Raw genomic sequence first — 17,862 nt, 5'->3', positions numbered from 1 at the left:
CAGTTCGACTTAGTTTAGGTCAATTAAATTCAGGTCAGTTAGTAGCTCTGTTCTTTTCGGCTGAAAAAGAGCTGAAGTAAACTAAACTGAACTTAGTGGAGCTGAACTGAAGTAAGAATTAGGCCATGTTCTTTTGAACTTAATTTCAGCTCTTTAGTTCATTTCAGCTCATTAGTTCATTTCAGCTCCATTAAGTTCACTTCAGTTCGTTCATATCCATTAAGTTCAGTTCAGCTCTTTCAGCCGAAAAGAACATGACTTTAATTTGTTAAAAAAACGAGTTCAGTTTAGCAAGACTAGCGTTTATTAACTTTATAACTATGCTACTATAAAAAAAAATATGATTTATGAGAATTAAAATATTGAGAAAATAAAAAGTCCTAAAATTCTATATGTTTTAATCTCCTTATATTACATTGTGAGATTTATCATTCTTAAAAAAAAAAAAAAGAAATAATTCAACATTAAGCATTAATATGCCCTTTCGTCTTCACTTAATAACTTTATTTGCCGGGAAGACAAATGGACTCACATAGAAAATTTCGTATAAAATCTATACAATCTAATTAAAAAGCAGTCTTAATCATTTAATTTTTTTACATGGGTGTCATGAATTACTGGACTCATTGAAAGATAATTTTTTTTAGAACCACATGTTTTTAGTATATTAATCAAAATAACAATTAAAATAAAATATATAATTTTGAAAATAAACCAAAGTTGTCAAAGAAATAAGGCATTAACCAACTAACTTTTATGTATTTCAAGACTATATTTTTTAGATGGATCAACTAATTGCTTAGACAAATATAAAGAATACAATAAAAATAACAAAATTAAAATAGATAAACACGTGAATCTCACGGGTCAAAAACCTAGTTCTTAATTTAAACACTAAGTTCAAACTAAAAACCATAGTTATCAAACTAAAAACCACATCTTACTAAAAAAAGTAGAAAGTAAAACTTCAAATATAAATAACTTAAAAACTGAAGTTTTCATCATAATATTTCAGGTTTTTAAGATAAAATCACGAGTTTCAAAGATTCAATTTGTTAAATTATAAGGTTTGTGTGGAGATTTTGAAATAATTTAAAACACAATTTTCATCTTCAAGTTCAAGGTTCTCTACATAAACCATGATTTTTCACTTGAAAACAATTCTCAATATAAAAACACAAGTATTCAAATTAAAACAATAAGTTAAAATAGTATTGAAATTTAATTTTAAATTCTAAACGTTTAAGATCAATACAAACCAGGTAGTAGGCGTTGGCGGCGGCAGCTAATTAAATCAATCAACATTCATTATTTTTATTCTTAATCGTTGGGTGGAAGTAGAGAAAGGGTAGTAGGTGGTGGTGGTGGCGAAAACCGCAATCGGGGACGAAAGTGATAATCATGAACGAAGGTGACAAGTATGTAGATTGTAGAGACGGCGTATTAGGTGCTGGTGGTGAGGTGACGGTGCATAAATCGGTGTTGATAACGAGGCAGATTGGAGTTGTGTGTGGTTTGCAGTGACGATGTATGTAGATGGTTATTGGGTTTTTCCAAATTTCCTTTTTATATATACCCTCCTTATTGGACTCCTTTTTTCTATTGGGCCAGTCTTATGTTATAGGACGGTCCTATAAGAGAGTTACTGTTTTTTAAAAGGTTGTGTTTGACAAAAAGCCCATTATTTAATATATTATAGATTAATTAAAGAGATAAAAAAGGTATATAATCTAGCAATAAGTCTTGTTTGTGACGGCCACAAGTTTGTGAGAGGTCCCACTTGTTTCCTCACTTGCAATTTGTGAGACGTCCCAAGTTTGTGACGAGAAATATCCGTCACAAATGAGAATTTGTGACAGTTTACAATCGGGTATTTGAAATCTCAAATGCTATTTCTATTTAGGTAGCTTATTTTGTCAAATAAACAATTCAATTCAATTGAAAAAAAAGCCAATTCAATTCAATTAAAAATACCTGAAATATTTTGTCAAAATAGAGCCTAACGCCCCGTTCTTTTGGATTTAAAGTCACTTAATTTAAGTTACTTCAGATCATATAAGTTCAGTTCAGTTCAGTTCATATCCTATAAGTTCAGTTCAGATACTATAAATTCACTTCAGTTCAAATCCTATAATTTCAGTTCATTTCAGATCTTATAAGTTCACTTAAGTTCTTATAAGCAGTTCAGATCCTATAAGTTCAGTTCAGTTTAGATCCTATAAATTCAGTTCAGATTATATAAGTTCAGTTCAGTTCAGATCAGATCAGTTTTTTTTTCTTTTTTTTTTTTATGACAAGGGGGTTGAACCCCCAGGCCCATGCATTCCCGCACCACCATATGGATCATATAAGCTACCTCCTTTAGGAGTTACAGTGACCAAGTGATCAGTTTCAGCCTTTCAGTTCAAAAGAACAGGCATAAATGTCTTTGATCATTTGATCGTACAATCCTCCTATCAGTTGAGATTTGAGCGCATGACGAATTCAATATTAATTCTCCCCGTTCATTTCAATAATTGTACCCTGGAGATTAATGTATGAAAAATACGTTAATGGTATTCAATATGGACTACTATGAAGTATTATTCTGCCTGTCCATTTTCTAACTCTTGTTTTACCCAATTGACAACTTAAATGATCGCGTAGTTATTAATTATTATTATTATTATTATTATTATTATTATTATTATTATTAATACTCAAAACTAACTCTAGTAAAAATATGAACGGTAGCACTCGCCCCGGCATCCTGAAACACACAGACGTTTGAGCAAGCCAACAACATCCGTTATTATTATTATTATTATTATTATTATTATTATTATTATTATTATTATTGCCTATGATCTGTCAGGTCATTACATTGCTAAATTTAAATTCGTTTATATGTTGATAAAACAAATTTTCAACGTAATTCTCTATTCTATTATAGTTAAAATTTAGAGAAAAAAAAAACAAAAAACAAAAGAAACAGCCTTTTATTTGTGTGATACAAGAAATACTTAATAAGGTAAAAAAATAACCTTCTTAAGACAAGGGGTTTAAATGTCTCTATCACAACAAAATTAAAAAGAAAAAAATAGAAAAAGAGAGAAAAACTAGTAAGTCTTGCTTGGAGAGCACTTGTGGAGTTGTAGCTAATGCATAAAGTGGAGGGTGTGGTGCAAATGTGCAATTAATTTTTACCCTTTTTATTAATGTATGTCAGTTTCACTGACCTTAATTTGTTGGTAATTATTGAGTTTAGTGCATGTGACCGTTCACAAAATTGTTTACTTTCTTCTATATAAACCCCTTTGCTTTTCGTCTTCTATCACCAAAAATATTAGCAACACTCTTTACATTTCATATTTCCTTACGAAAAATAATATGGCAAACTTTAATCTGTCTTTTGTACTTCTAAGCTTCTTTGTTCTTCTGCTTGTGTCCTTCAACTCAGGTATATTTATGTAATTATTTACTTCAATTGGTGCATGTGTTATACGTAACTATGTTGTTAATTATACTCTTATAGCCATGCATTATATTGTTCATTTCTGCTACGTTGTAGTTTTTACCGTATGTGTAACTTTATTTCATAGTTTACCATATATCATCACTCTGCTGCGATTTGCCATTACATTTATACGTACTGATTGATCGTATGTCCTGCTCATAGCCTCATAGATGTAACGTTTTGTTATCCTTTATCGTCTTTTTAACTTGATTCATAATTTTCACATATTTTTCATTTCAGAATTGGTAACGTTTTAGGCCACGTTATATATCGTTCTTTTATTACTTCCTCATGTTCATTTACCAATGTGGCAATTTTTGAAAACTACTAATGTGGTAATTTTGGTCATGATCCATGCAAAATGACAGTGAATTTCGGTCTCTTAAAAGATTGTAAAAAATTATTATTATTCTTTAACGAAAATTTTATTAAATGATTTTCATTTTTATTATAATATCTCTTTGTTTTATCATATTACCACATCACATACATGTTATGAATGTCATATATACTCCCAATTGTGGATAACCATTTCCTATAATAATATAATGGTTACAGGAACAAGTATGGCTCAAGTCGTCCCCGCAGGAACGGTACATATACATATACAACACTTGAAAATTAAATTAAATTAAATTAAATCTACAAATTTAATAGTCAACCAATAAAATCTATTTTGTTGCTTATTATGGACTAACAATGTACTGTATAAAATAAAAATGACAGAAATCATGGTGTGTGGCAAAACCGTCAGCAAGTGAGGCAGAATTGAAGAACAACATAAATTATGTGTGCAATCAATTAGGTTATTACCAATGCAACATGATACAAGAAGGTGGACCATGCTTCTCACCCAACACTCTAATCAACCATGCTTCAATTGTGATGAACATCTACTTCCAAAAGAATGGTCGCACTGCCAGCACTTGTTCCTTCACTTCTTCTGGCCTCATGGTTCTCTCTGACCCCAGTATGTTCTTTTTCTATTTTTAATTATTTTATTTAACACAAAAAATAACCGAGACGATAAGTAAATTCTCGTATATTCTTTTCATCAGAAAGTTTTGTATAATACGATTTTACGATCATTCTGTATGTTCAATTTTGCAGGTTATGGAAGTTGCTCCTATCCTTTCTATTAGTAGAGGACGGATACAATTTCTCAAGTATAAGATACATATTTGCATGATGGTTGAATAAAATCAGTGGTGGATACAAAGTACAAGATTTAGTTGATATTGACGGATTATAATATGCAATTATGCATTATTACCGTGTTTGTTGGTTTTAAATTAGATTATTAATTATTAATGATAATGATAGTGTGACGGTTGAATATTAGTCTTAATATGGAAATCATGTGTCCAATTTGCTACACTTCTGTGTTTTCTGACTAGGCACAGACCACAGTTGTTTACACTTAATTAATTAAGTCATTTATACATTATTATTATTATTATTATTATTATTATTATTATTATTATTATTATATCTCCTTCATTTTTCTTTGACGGTGCGTGCAAATACCGCTCCTAATTTTATGTCCTTTAATATTATTAACAAAGAGAGTTCACCAACTTACAAAAAAGCGCTCAATTAAATCGTGTTTTACCAATCACATCGCTCTTAAATCATGTTGCCCAGTGTAATATTTAACAGTCTGTCTCGTTATAGACGAATACCCCACTTGTCCTCTTACTTTATCCGTCTATATTTATAGATGAATAGTGTCCGTTTATAATGAAAATTTGTTAATATTGAAAACAAACCTTGATCATGTTTCAACTTTTATACCACGTTTCTGTATGCTTCTTCATTCCTACATGACTATCACAAAAGAACACTTTCATTTGTTGCCAAAACATTAAAACACTTAACAAATTAATCAATTGCAACCAACATTTGAATGATAGAAATGTAGATTCATATACATTATAACATACTCTTATATGTCTAATAATTTGTCATAAAATTAATAGCGGAACTTATGCATGCAAACAATAAAATGAATAGAGGAGAAATCATGTCCTTACATGGTAAATTTCGGCTATTAGGGCACAAGAGAGATCACCTTTCTCTTCTTGTTCTTGAGCTTATTCCAATGGAAGAACAAAGATCTAAGAGTAAGATCTCTCCCTAAGTATTATACCCAAGGCTCCTCTTAATTTAATTAATATTACAAAACTAGTATAATATTAATTATAGTAGAAAATTGAACCAAAAATATTGTTAACACTTTGAATATTTTCGGTTTTGATGAGAGATAAAGAGAGGATTTTATTTCTCTAGAAAACTTATATTTTTGGATGATTTGAATGAATGAATGCACTAACACATTTTAGTGTAATATTAGGTAAAATTAGATGAAAAACCAATGATGGTTTTCTTCATCAAAAACCGGGTATAGGGGGGGTTTATTGGGTAGCCAATGCATGAACACTTTTGTCTTCACAAGAATATTAGGGTTGCATGGCTAGGAATTTAGGTAATGATTATGTTTACTTAATAAATTAATCAACATAATTATTAACTTAATAACCCAATTTTTCGGTACAATCATAATATGGAATCCATATTATTTTTGTCAATTGTCTATATGTAACATGTCATATGTCACATATATTTGTTATGTAATTTTTAACATATTAAAAATCAACGTATTGATAAAATACGTCACATACAAAAATCGACTTAGTAATATCATAATTACTTGTGCCAAAATATTTTACCAATTTATAAATCACAACTGATTGTATTTATAACAATTCATTCGATTTAATTGTTACATTAAACAATTTATTTCATCCGAGTAACTATACAATTTAATTACTCGATCAGTATCTCATTTAATCACATTTCAATATGATACGTAAATTTTACTTCCAAAATCGTCCGTCAATTTTCAAGCAATTTAATTAACTCGTAACATTATACGATTAATTAAATAATCAATTAAGAGTGTTGCCCTTTAGGTATGACCTAGGGGTCAATCGATCACCACCGTCACACGACAAAGAATGTCAAACTCTAGTCACCAATCATTACCGATATATGTTGACCATTGACAAAGAATAAAAATTACTTCCCAATTGTATTCATTTTAATGAGACTTAAACATGTGATCATCATGATCAACAATCGTGATCGCATTATTGTCGGAGGACACATATTCCAACAATTTCCCACTTGTCCTCGACAAGTGTGCGTCACCAATTCTCTTGTCCTATTACTATCTCCCACTCAATGCAAGGTGTCTTTCAGGTCGTACTTGCAAGTGATCATATCGAGAGTGGTTTCCTCGATCTGGAGAATAACTGATTGACCGGATTTATCCACTCTGGATACCATCCGAGCGTGGCCACGCATTTCCAGTTCATTACTCCTCGAGTGGCCCTGAGATATTGTTATAACCCTGACAAGGGGTGGACAATTCCTATCGCACTCATTCCCTTCGACTAGCCACAGCCATCATAACCCAAAATATGCCCATTTGACCCCATTTACGAAGGTCGTAGTAACACAAATCAAAGTTAATCTGAAACTGTGCCATCTTAGGCGAATAGTCTTTAGTCAAAAGAATCGACTCATTTGAATACTATAGTAGCTCTCGCCACGACCAGGCTATATAAATTTGCCAGAACTCTATAAGCGGTCATTAGGCCCGACAAAATGTTCCTAACAGTCTGCCTATGTGATCGACTAGTCATCTCACATGACTCTATGGCACTTGAACTTGCCATCAATCGCATCACACTCTAGTCACTTCGAGACGTCACCTCATATAAGTAACTATGGGCAAAAACAATGTTAATCCATATTCACTTTAACGGGGTTCAATTGTCTCCACAACCCGTTTGGATATAACAATGTACCATGTGAGTTAATAATAACTCAAACGACAAATGTCGACATCACACTCGGGTAGTCAATATCATATTACAACCTTGTGATGTTTATCATAAGTGTAAACACTTGTTGATTGCAATAGAAGTTTAACATCCCATGTGTATATGTGTTCAAACTTCTTGCACTTGCAATTTCCTTCACATTCATGTTCTCATAGCATGAATCTTACCAAGTACACATCAAGGTTCTCGACCTTGGTTTTTGGTTCTTTAACTTGAAAGAACTTTCTTATCGATCATCTCATAACGAACGAATTTCGATGAATAATACAACTTGTACCGATCAAGTATTCCATCCACACACAATGCACTAGGTATATGTTTTGTAGAATCTTGTTACAATTGACAAGATTATTTAGCTTAGCACTTCTCATAAGTCCTAGCTTTTACTAGGAAAGATTGTTTATGAATAACCTCTTATTCGACCAAGCATCTTTCCAAAACTTCTTATTTCTCTTTCTAGGCTTGAAAGAATTGGGATTCTCATAAATCCTCATATGTGCTCGGATTTTCTATAGTATGTGCAACTTCTTGAAACATAATAGAACATTCCGTCAAACACCGAAATCGCTTATCGGATTCTACTTGAGAATTCATGACGTTTCTATTATGGCTCACCAACCAATTATCATGCTCTTATGCATATGATTCAAAATTGGACATGTACATGATCATTCTAATGGCGGAAACATTAGTCATTAATAATCATGAGATCAACTGTTCTCAGGTTCAATGAACTACCATGACTGCTAATGGTAATCCCATTTTCATTCATACGAATAACCTGCGCGTATGTTGATTTGATGTGTATCTCTTAATACTAATCCAACATCCCATGATGTAATTGGATTCATCATTGTCCATTTTCATCCAGAATTGAAAACTCAAAAGCTTCTTTATGAAAGAAGGTATTAGCTCGTCATTCTTTAATGAGTAATGGGTTTTATACATTCAAGGATGATAGCTCCCACTAAATTCCATGTCTTCACATGAGAATTTCTTAACTCCCACTCAATTCAACATATTTCGAAATTGACTCCTCAATCGAAATTTTTCAAGAATATAAATTGCTTTGCCAAGTTACTAGGATAAAACCATATATGTTCCCATCATATCCTTTCAAAATGCCTATTTTGAAGTGGTCTTATCTCAACCTTACGGAAAGAGATTTTTAAATCTCTAACACACTCATGTCATAATGATGTGTAGCAATGTCATTATTCAAATACAAATAATATTTAGAATAGGTCCTTCGGAATACCCTTTCGGAAGGAGGTTTAACCATTTCATAGCGAGGTTAAACAATGACATTTGCGTGGTTAAAACGTTGGCTATTGAAGATATCGGAATATCAATCTTTGCGACTTGATCATAACTAGTATGTTACTATGATTCATTTAGGCTCTTAAGTAAAACTCCTGATTGAAACTATTGGTCAATTGATTCATAACCTTAGTCAAAAGCTTGTTAAGACTTTACATTAGTCATTATTCTTCCAAAACTTCTTTTGGTCTCCTCGTGTAGTTATCTTGAGAATAAACTCTTATGATAACTTCACTTGGTCTCTTAAGTCATTTAGAACTAACTTGAGACTATAGATCTCATCTATTTGGTATACTATGTAAATAGATATACCTTCATTCAAATCATTCTCTCTTGCGTAGATCTTTATTTACACAAGTACACAATAATATCTTGCCTTGTGTGTTGTGTCCTCATTTTTCTCCCACTCTATCTTTAGAATGAAGACACTAAGCATTTAAAGATAGCATATGAGACACAAATTGATGATGTTGAAGTATAAGGAGGACTACCTCATAGGTTTACTACTTGTTATTGATTTCATATGTGTATTTGGTGGTTGACATACCTTTAAGAGAGTTCATAAACTCAAAATTACTTTATAAATGATCATACACAAGCCTTAAGCATGTGGACATATAATGAAACCCGTCATTATAATTGTCTATTGGATCACTTTTAAGTGAATAATCTTATGTTTCAAAACGCAAGCATTTAAAGATGAAATTTTAGAACATAAAGGATAAATGATAAAACGGGTGACTTGGGTTGCAAACCAAGTCACTATCACCCAAAATACAAACCATTATCCAAAATACCTTTCCATGTCGAACACGGAAACTTAAAGTTCTAAAATTCAAAACATAACTTAAAATAAGACAATGAAAAACAAAGCTCCATAATAGCTATCCTTAGCTTCTTCATGGTTTCTTATGCTTGCTTTTCTTTTCCTTTGTCTTTGCTTGGTGGAGGCCCTATTTACAATAAAAAGGGAGATACATTATCACAACTTTGCATCATAATACCATAGTTGAATTAGAAACATAAAAGAAGGTTAGTCATTTACCCACTGGAGTGATCTTTCCAGCTTTGATATCACCAAGGTACTTGGAACAATTCCTCTTCCAATGTCCCATGCCATTACAATAATGGCATTTGTCAAGAGGACCCTTCTTGACTTTGGAGGTGCTAGCTTCACAAGACTTAGCTTTGGTGAATGTGGGAGCTTGCTTCTTGCCCTTTCTCCCATTCTTCTTGAACTTCCCCTTACTCTTTGTGCTTATGTTAAGCACATCCTTGGGAGGGTTCACATTTAACCCCATGTCCCTCTCGGCTTGCACAAGTAACTTGTGCAACTCCTCAAGAGACACATCCTTGTCTTGCATATTGAAATTCACCCGGAATTGTACATACGCCTTAACCTTAGACAAGGAGTGTAGAATCCTATCTACGATGAGTTCTTTGGGGATTTCAACCTTTTGAATCTTCAAGGTCTCGACAAGCTCCATGAGTTTGAGCACATGAGGGCTAACCTTTTGGCCCTCTTTGAAGTCGAGATCAAAGAATGCCGCGGCCGCCTCATATTGGACGATCCGCGGGGTTTGTGAAAACATGGTCACAAGTTTGGAGTAAATCTCATTAGCATTGCCCATTTTGAAGGCTCTCCTTTGGAGTTCCGCCTCCATCGCAAATATTAAGACATTTTTCATTGCGGCGGACTCCTTTTGGTAAGCCTCATAGGCTTCCCTAGTGGCCGCGGTGGACCTAGTGGTGGGCTCGGGTGGAGAGGCCTCGGTAAGGTAACGAAGCTTGTCGTCACCTTCGGCGGCTAATTTGAGTTGGGCATCCCACTCGGAGAAATTTGACCCATTCTTTTCAAGTTTACATCGATCCATAAAGGATCGGAGCCAAGATGAAGTAGCGAGTGGTGTAGCATTAGGAGTTGGTGTTGCCATTTGTTATGAATAAGAAGTGGTCTACAAAACAAAATATAAGGAGTAAAACAATTGTCGTTTTAATAATACTCGTAAAAATGTATGATTTAAACAAGTTTTAAGCATTTTTCTAGTGACCTCTACCCAACTAGAATAAATGATTCCAAGACCCAAATTCATATTAACTTAGGGCACGGTGTGCCGAAATACCCCTTATTAACATAACTCGGTGGATTAACCTTTTAATCGATTCTACTTTTAGAACTCTTGGTCGATGATGTTTACATTAATATTCATCTCTAGCCCGAAACACATCCGGAAATCGTCGTGAATACTTTCGTTGAGTACAACCCAAAATTCGAATAAATGTGTCCATAATCCAAACCCATATCAATTTAGGGCACGGTGTGCCGAAATACCCTTCATTAACATGAACTCGGTGGATAAACATTCATCACCCACTTCCCCTACGTAACAAGGTTTGTACCCCGGTGTGGCCGAGTGCACTCCCTCGCGAAATAGGTTTTCATGGTTTCTACTATTTGGTAAGGCTATGTCTCAATTGTTTGTTTTAGCGAGAGGTCATGTCAATTTATTATCTATCACGTTTTAAGTGAACTAAATCGGTGAACTACGATAATTCGAATTGACACGGTCGATAAACTCGATAAAATAAGACAATGCATGTTTAGTTATGGCGATTTAGCGATGCATGTGACATAAAATAAAATGCAAGCATAAAGATAAATAAATCCTAGTATGACCTTTCCTAAAATAGAAAAACTATTAATCTATTACATATTCGGAAACCAACTCCATTGGTCCCTTGAACTTCGGTTGTGGCACACATCTCAAGGTAACACCGTCTTTATGTATCGCCATTCTTGAAGAAATCCGTCTTTTGGAAACTCCGGAATGAATAAAATTACATAATTTCCTATTATACATTTGTAACTAAAATAAAATAAATCTATTAAATATTACAAAACGGTGATACGAGATCACAATAAAAATTACAACCGAATCGATATTCCCATACATTTCGGGAAATACCAATTAAAATCTAAGGCCATACTAAGTAAAATTACATAATTTAAAATTACATAAATTAAAATTATGACAATCATAAGAAAATGCAGCATTATAATATGTATAAACATGCTCAATTTTTATGCTAAATCGCCTTTTAATTAGCCAATATCGTATATTACTCGGTTTTTACGGATTTGCGTGATTTCAACATTTTATAATCACAAAAATACATAAACTCATATTTATGCATAAGTTAATTACCCTAACCTCTTAGGACTCAAAATATAGTCTTCACTAATAATTTGACCATAATTAACCTTTATTTATAAAATTGTTCATAAATGGACCAAAAATTACAAAAATAAGCCATTAAACTTCAAATAAATCCAAAAATTTCAAATAAATTCAAAATTTGAAATTTAAATTCATGAACATTCTGGAAAAATTCCATGACACTCATAATGTTCAAAATCTTAGGTTAAAAATTTCGAAATTTTTCCGGAAAAACAATGTTGCGGTTTATCGATATTTAATAAAATAATCATAAAAACATGGAAAAATTATTTTCATTAAATTTTCAATTTTAGATCTGAAAAATATAATAAAATGCAACATTAGACGTTTTTCCTTAGTCATAGGTTATGTTTTATTAATTTTCAACTAATAATGTCACTATTTATGCCATTTTTCTTCAAAAATTCATAAATCATGCTAAAAGACTTCTTTATAGCCAATTATTTTACACACATCTTGTAAAATTGCATGTGACAACATATAAATTTTCTATGACCAGATTCGAAATTTAACTCATATTAACCTATTTTTCTCTTAAATCCGAATTTAATAATGAAAAATTCATTTTTCGAGCATAACAAGTGCAAAAATTATGAAAATTTACAGGTTATCTCAAAATAATATATGTAACAACATATCCAAAAACCAACTTAAAATTCGAAGTATAGCTAATTTTCGACCAAAAATGACATTTTTACTCATAAAATCACATTTAAATGTCATTATTATTAAATATGAACAATAAAAATCCGAAAAATTAACCAAAAAATCCTAAAACACTTTAGGACCAGAAATATTAACATGCATGTAATTATTTCGTGATATATCATAATAACACAAATTTTACAAGTTTTATTTTGTTATTCATATAACTCGGAAAAACTTTTAACCAATTTGCATGCAAACAACCGTGGCTCTGATACCAATTGATAGAAATGTAGATTCATATACATTATAACATACTCTTATATGTCTAATAATTTGTCATAAAATTAATAGCGGAACTTATGCATGCAAACAATAAAATGAATAGAGGAGAAATCATGTCCTTACATGGTAAATTTCGGCTATTAGGGCACAAGAGAGATCACCTTTCTCTTCTTGTTCTTGAGCTTATTCCAATGGAAGAACAAAGATCTAAGAGTAAGATCTCTCCCTAAGTATTATACCCAAGGCTCCTCTTAATTTAATTAATATTACAAAACTAGTATAATATTAATTATAGTAGAAAATTGAACCAAAAATATTGTTAACACTTTGAATATTTTCGGTTTTGATGAGAGATAAAGAGAGGATTTTATTTCTCTAGAAAACTTATATTTTTGGATGATTTGAATGAATGAATGCACTAACACATTTTAGTGTAATATTAGGTAAAATTAGATGAAAAACCAATGATGGTTTTCTTCATCAAAAACCGGGTATAGGGGGGGGGGGGTTTATTGGGTAGCCAATGCATGAACACTTTTGTCTTCACAAGAATATTAGGGTTGCATGGCTAGGAATTTAGGTAATGATTATGTTTACTTAATAAATTAATCAACATAATTATTAACTTAATAACCCAATTTTTCGGTACAATCATAATATGGAATCCATATTATTTTTGTCAATTGTCTATATGTAACATGTCATATGTCACATATATTTGTTATGTAATTTTTAACATATTAAAAATCAACGTATTGATAAAATACGTCACATACAAAAATCGACTTAGTAATATCATAATTACTTGTGCCAAAATATTTTACCAATTTATAAATCACAACTGATTGTATTTATAACAATTCATTCGATTTAATTGTTACATTAAACAATTTATTTCATCCGAGTAACTATACAATTTAATTACTCAGACCGTATCTCATTTAATCACATTTCAATATGATACGTAAATTTTACTTCCAAAATCGTCCGTCAATTTTCAAGCAATTTAATTAACTCGTAACATTATACGATTAATTAAATAATCAATTAAGAGTGTTGCCCTTTAGGTATGACCTAGGGGGTCAACTGATCACCACCGTCACACGACGAATGTCAAACTCTAGTCGACCAATCATTACCGATATATGTTGACCAGTTGACAGTAACAAAATTACTTCCCAATTGTATTCATTTTAATGAGACTTAAACATGTGATCATCATGATCAACAGTCGTGATCGCATTATTGTCGGAGGACACATATTCCAACATTGAAGCCAAGCATAAGTAGCACAAGTACATCCGCAACTCTCTCTTTACAAATTTAGAGGGAGAAATTTATTGTCAAGTGTTAAAATATACGTACCTTTAGAGGCATAGTACGAAGATCGACGTGTCGATTTCTGTCCACGAAAAGATCGATACCGATGGCTACTAGAGTCACCGGTGGTAGTTCACACCCCAAATTCCTAAAGCTCAAATGATGGTGGCTTTGTTGTGATTCAGTGTTTGTATGTTGTTGTGTGTATAATTCACACAGAATTATCACATATTATACAAATTATTAAAATAGGAGTTACATGGAGATGAATGAGGAGAAATAATGACACCATTAAAACTGATTTAATGGCTCATTATTATCTCACCTTATTTACAGCCATAATTCCATAATAACACAATATTGACCCCTTCTATCAGCCGCGCACAATGAAGTGTCGTTCAACTCAAAATTCAATACTCCCACTCGGCCACACAACCGACAATCCTCTTACTTGGTTACACAACCAGGCTTATTACAATACAGTTTAACAAAACTATCAATCAGATCTCATACAAGAAAATCAGCATTCGACAAATATGTAACAAACAGTGTTATATTAAGTCACTATCAAACTAAAATAACACACTTTACCATAATGAATTCCCAGATCATTCAAAAAACACCGCAACATACACCGTCCCTTTATGCTATAACATGTTACGTAGTTATATATACAATATAACCGTCGGTTGGGCTTAACATGGTGTAGTTGAATTGACCATTCCTTAGACACTAATTGTAACACCCCCACATACCAAGGTGCCTTACCAAGGACCACCCTAGCATGAGAGATTGTTACCATCTCGGTTGCCCGAGGCTAGTATATCAAAAGTAACCATTCCAAAGCATTTACTAAAGTATATAAAGTTAACTATTACATTGTCTCAAAAACCAAACCAAAAGAAATGTTTACTAATCTCAAAACAACTGAAAAAAAAAACAGCTAAACTCGTAACAACGGAAGCTAGACTCAAACTGATGACTCCCCATCTCGTCCCCATAGCTAAAGACCATCATCACCTGTCACAATCTGCTCATCATCCCCGAATGGATCACCACAGATTTACAAAATAACAACGGGATCAGTTCACTACATAACTAAAGTAAGACAAAATACAACAATGTCAAAAGCAACTGTTCCACAATCATCTCCAACTCAAAATCACATCTCATAACTGACTACACACTTAAGTGTGTAGTCCTGCCAGATTATTGTCGCGACAGATAATATTCATCGTCAGTGGGGGGACCGCAGCCTTACCCACCTAAGCCCCGCTCGTCACAACGAGCAACAACCCATGTTCCTTAATGTGTACATACCCTCTTGTGGCGGGTTCCACAAGGGGCGAATCAAGGGCGTGAAGCCACTCCCGCAAGTGATTCCACTCAGCCGAAGACGCACCTCACAATCATCATCAAACCATCACAACTCCAATCCCTCCGAATACAATCAACCAACAATATTAATCATATCAATAAAATTACAGCATCACAATCATCAATCTTAGTTCAATTACGCAATCAACTGAGTAGGGAAACTCTACCTTAGCATAAATTTGATACGAGTCAACAAGGAAGCTAGAACTTCTCTTCTACGAATTCTCCACCTAACAAGAATCATACAATCCAATTACAATATGAAATCATCCCTTTTCCCAAAATCCCAATACTAGGGTAAAACCCTAAAAGACGAAACTGACAAAAGGTATAGGACTAGTGATTTACCAACACAATCAACGCAAGAGAGAAAGGAACAAGGACTCACGAACAATCCACGATCTTGGGAGAGATTATAGGTGATTAGAGTTACGTAGAAATTTTTTTAGGTTTTTGATAAAAGTGAAAGTGAAACTGTAAAACTCAATTTATAACTTTAATCCCCTTTAATCAAACCACGGAAAATAATTACCGTAAGACCGGATACTCGGTCAAGTATAGGGAATACTTGGCCGAGTATTACCATATTCGGCCGTAACTTGACCAAAAACACACGACGCATTACTCGGCCGAGTAAGTCCTATTCGGCCGAGTAACAAGACTTAGAAAAATGTAGTATTACAGTCTTCCCTCCTTAAAAAGAACTTCATCCCCGAAGTTCATACTATACTCAAAACAAAACCAACAAACACAACACAATAGCTCAACAACAACAACAACAACAACAACAACAACAACAACAACAACAACACCACCACCAACAACAACTAGTACCAACAACTCCCATTATACATGACAAAACACCCAACTTAAACTCGAAAGATGACAAAAAACATAGCTATGTTAACCCCAACTAAACCCAAAAACAATAAAAACAAGCACACGACCATCTCCTACCCCCCTTAAAAGACAACGGTTACATCCCCGTAACCAAAAATACCTGATCAAAAAGATAAGTAAAACACTCTCTCGACTCCTCTGGTTCCCATGTGGCCTCTTCCACATTGTGATTAGTCTAAATTACCTTTATTAAGACGGTCTCACCATTCCTTGTCTTGCGCACTTTTCGGTCTAAGATCTCTTTGGAAACCTCCGCATAAGTTAGAGACTCATTTAGCTCTATGTTAACTACCTCAAGCACATGTGATGGTCACTCACATACTTCCGGAGTTACGAAACATGAAACACGTTATAAACTCGATCCAACGATGGTGTTAAAGCTAGCCGGTAGGCTACTTCACCTATGCGATCTAAGATCTCATACGAGCCGATAAACTTCTGGTTCAACTTCCCTTTCTTGCCAAACCTCATCACCCCTCGCATAGTTGACACTTTCAAAAGGACCTTGTCACCTACTGCGAACACAATGTCCCTGCAGTGCAAATCTGCATAACTCTTTTGGCGATCTTGAGCTACTTTCATCTTTTGACGAATCATGCGAACTTGCTTAATCATATCCTGCACCATCCGTGGTCCTAAAAACACTGTCTCTGCACTGTTGTCCCAACAAACTGGACTCCTGCACTTCCTGCGATACAAAGCCTCAAACGGTGCCATCCCAATGCTAGTCTGATAGTTGTTGTTGTATGAAAACTCAATCAAGTCCAGCCTATCCTCCCAACTTCTACCAAGCTCCATGGCACAAGCCCTCAACATGACCTCCAAGGTCTTGATAGTCCTCTCAGTGTGACCATCTGTGGCAAGATGAAAAGTTGTACTCATCTTTAAGGTCGTTCCCATCAAATCCTGTAACTCTTGCCAAAATCGTAATATAAACCTCGCATCTCGATTTGACACTATGTCCTTTGGCACACCATGTAACCGAACCACGTGTTTCCTATAGCCTAAAGCTAGCTATGTCTTGGTCCAAGTATCCTTCATCGGAATAAAGTGAGCTGACTTTGTTAAACAGTCGCCGATCACCCAAATCATATTGTTACCTTGCTTAGTCCTTGGTAACCCCACGGTAAAGTCCATAGAGATCGACTCCCACTTCCACTCTGGCACCTCAAGTGACTGAATCTTACCTTGTGGTCTGCGTTGCTCACCCTTTACTCTCTGGCAAGTTAGACATTTGGCCACGAACTCGCCCGCATCCTTCTTCATATTAGGCCACCAAAACGTTTTCTTTAGGTCCCTATAAAGCTTGTCACCCCGAGTGCACTGAATAAGGAATGCAATGAGCCTCCGTTATGACCAACCTTTTCAAATC

At 33.7% G+C, this 17,862-nt stretch overlaps 1 protein-coding gene across 1 annotated transcript; it reads left to right on the top strand.

The window, feature by feature from the left end:
• The first annotated feature begins 3,306 nt into the window (after nucleotides 1-3,306).
• Nucleotides 3,307-4,832, top strand: LOC141598465 (major pollen allergen Ole e 10-like). The gene is made up of 4 exons (XM_074418182.1): nucleotides 3,307-3,439; nucleotides 4,055-4,089; nucleotides 4,223-4,466; nucleotides 4,607-4,832. Exons 1-4 carry the CDS (start codon nucleotides 3,370-3,372, stop codon nucleotides 4,636-4,638), a joined length of 381 nt encoding a protein of 126 aa, XP_074274283.1. The 5' UTR covers nucleotides 3,307-3,369; the 3' UTR covers nucleotides 4,639-4,832.
• The last annotated feature ends 13,030 nt before the right edge of the window (nucleotides 4,833-17,862 follow it).

The sequence above is a fragment of the Silene latifolia genome, chromosome 9, assembly GCF_048544455.1.
Source record: "Silene latifolia isolate original U9 population chromosome 9, ASM4854445v1, whole genome shotgun sequence".
In the NCBI taxonomy this organism is placed as follows: Eukaryota; Viridiplantae; Streptophyta; class Magnoliopsida; order Caryophyllales; family Caryophyllaceae; genus Silene; species Silene latifolia.
The sequence above is the reverse complement of the archived record's forward strand: the minus strand, read 5'-3'. Positions and strand labels throughout refer to the sequence as shown.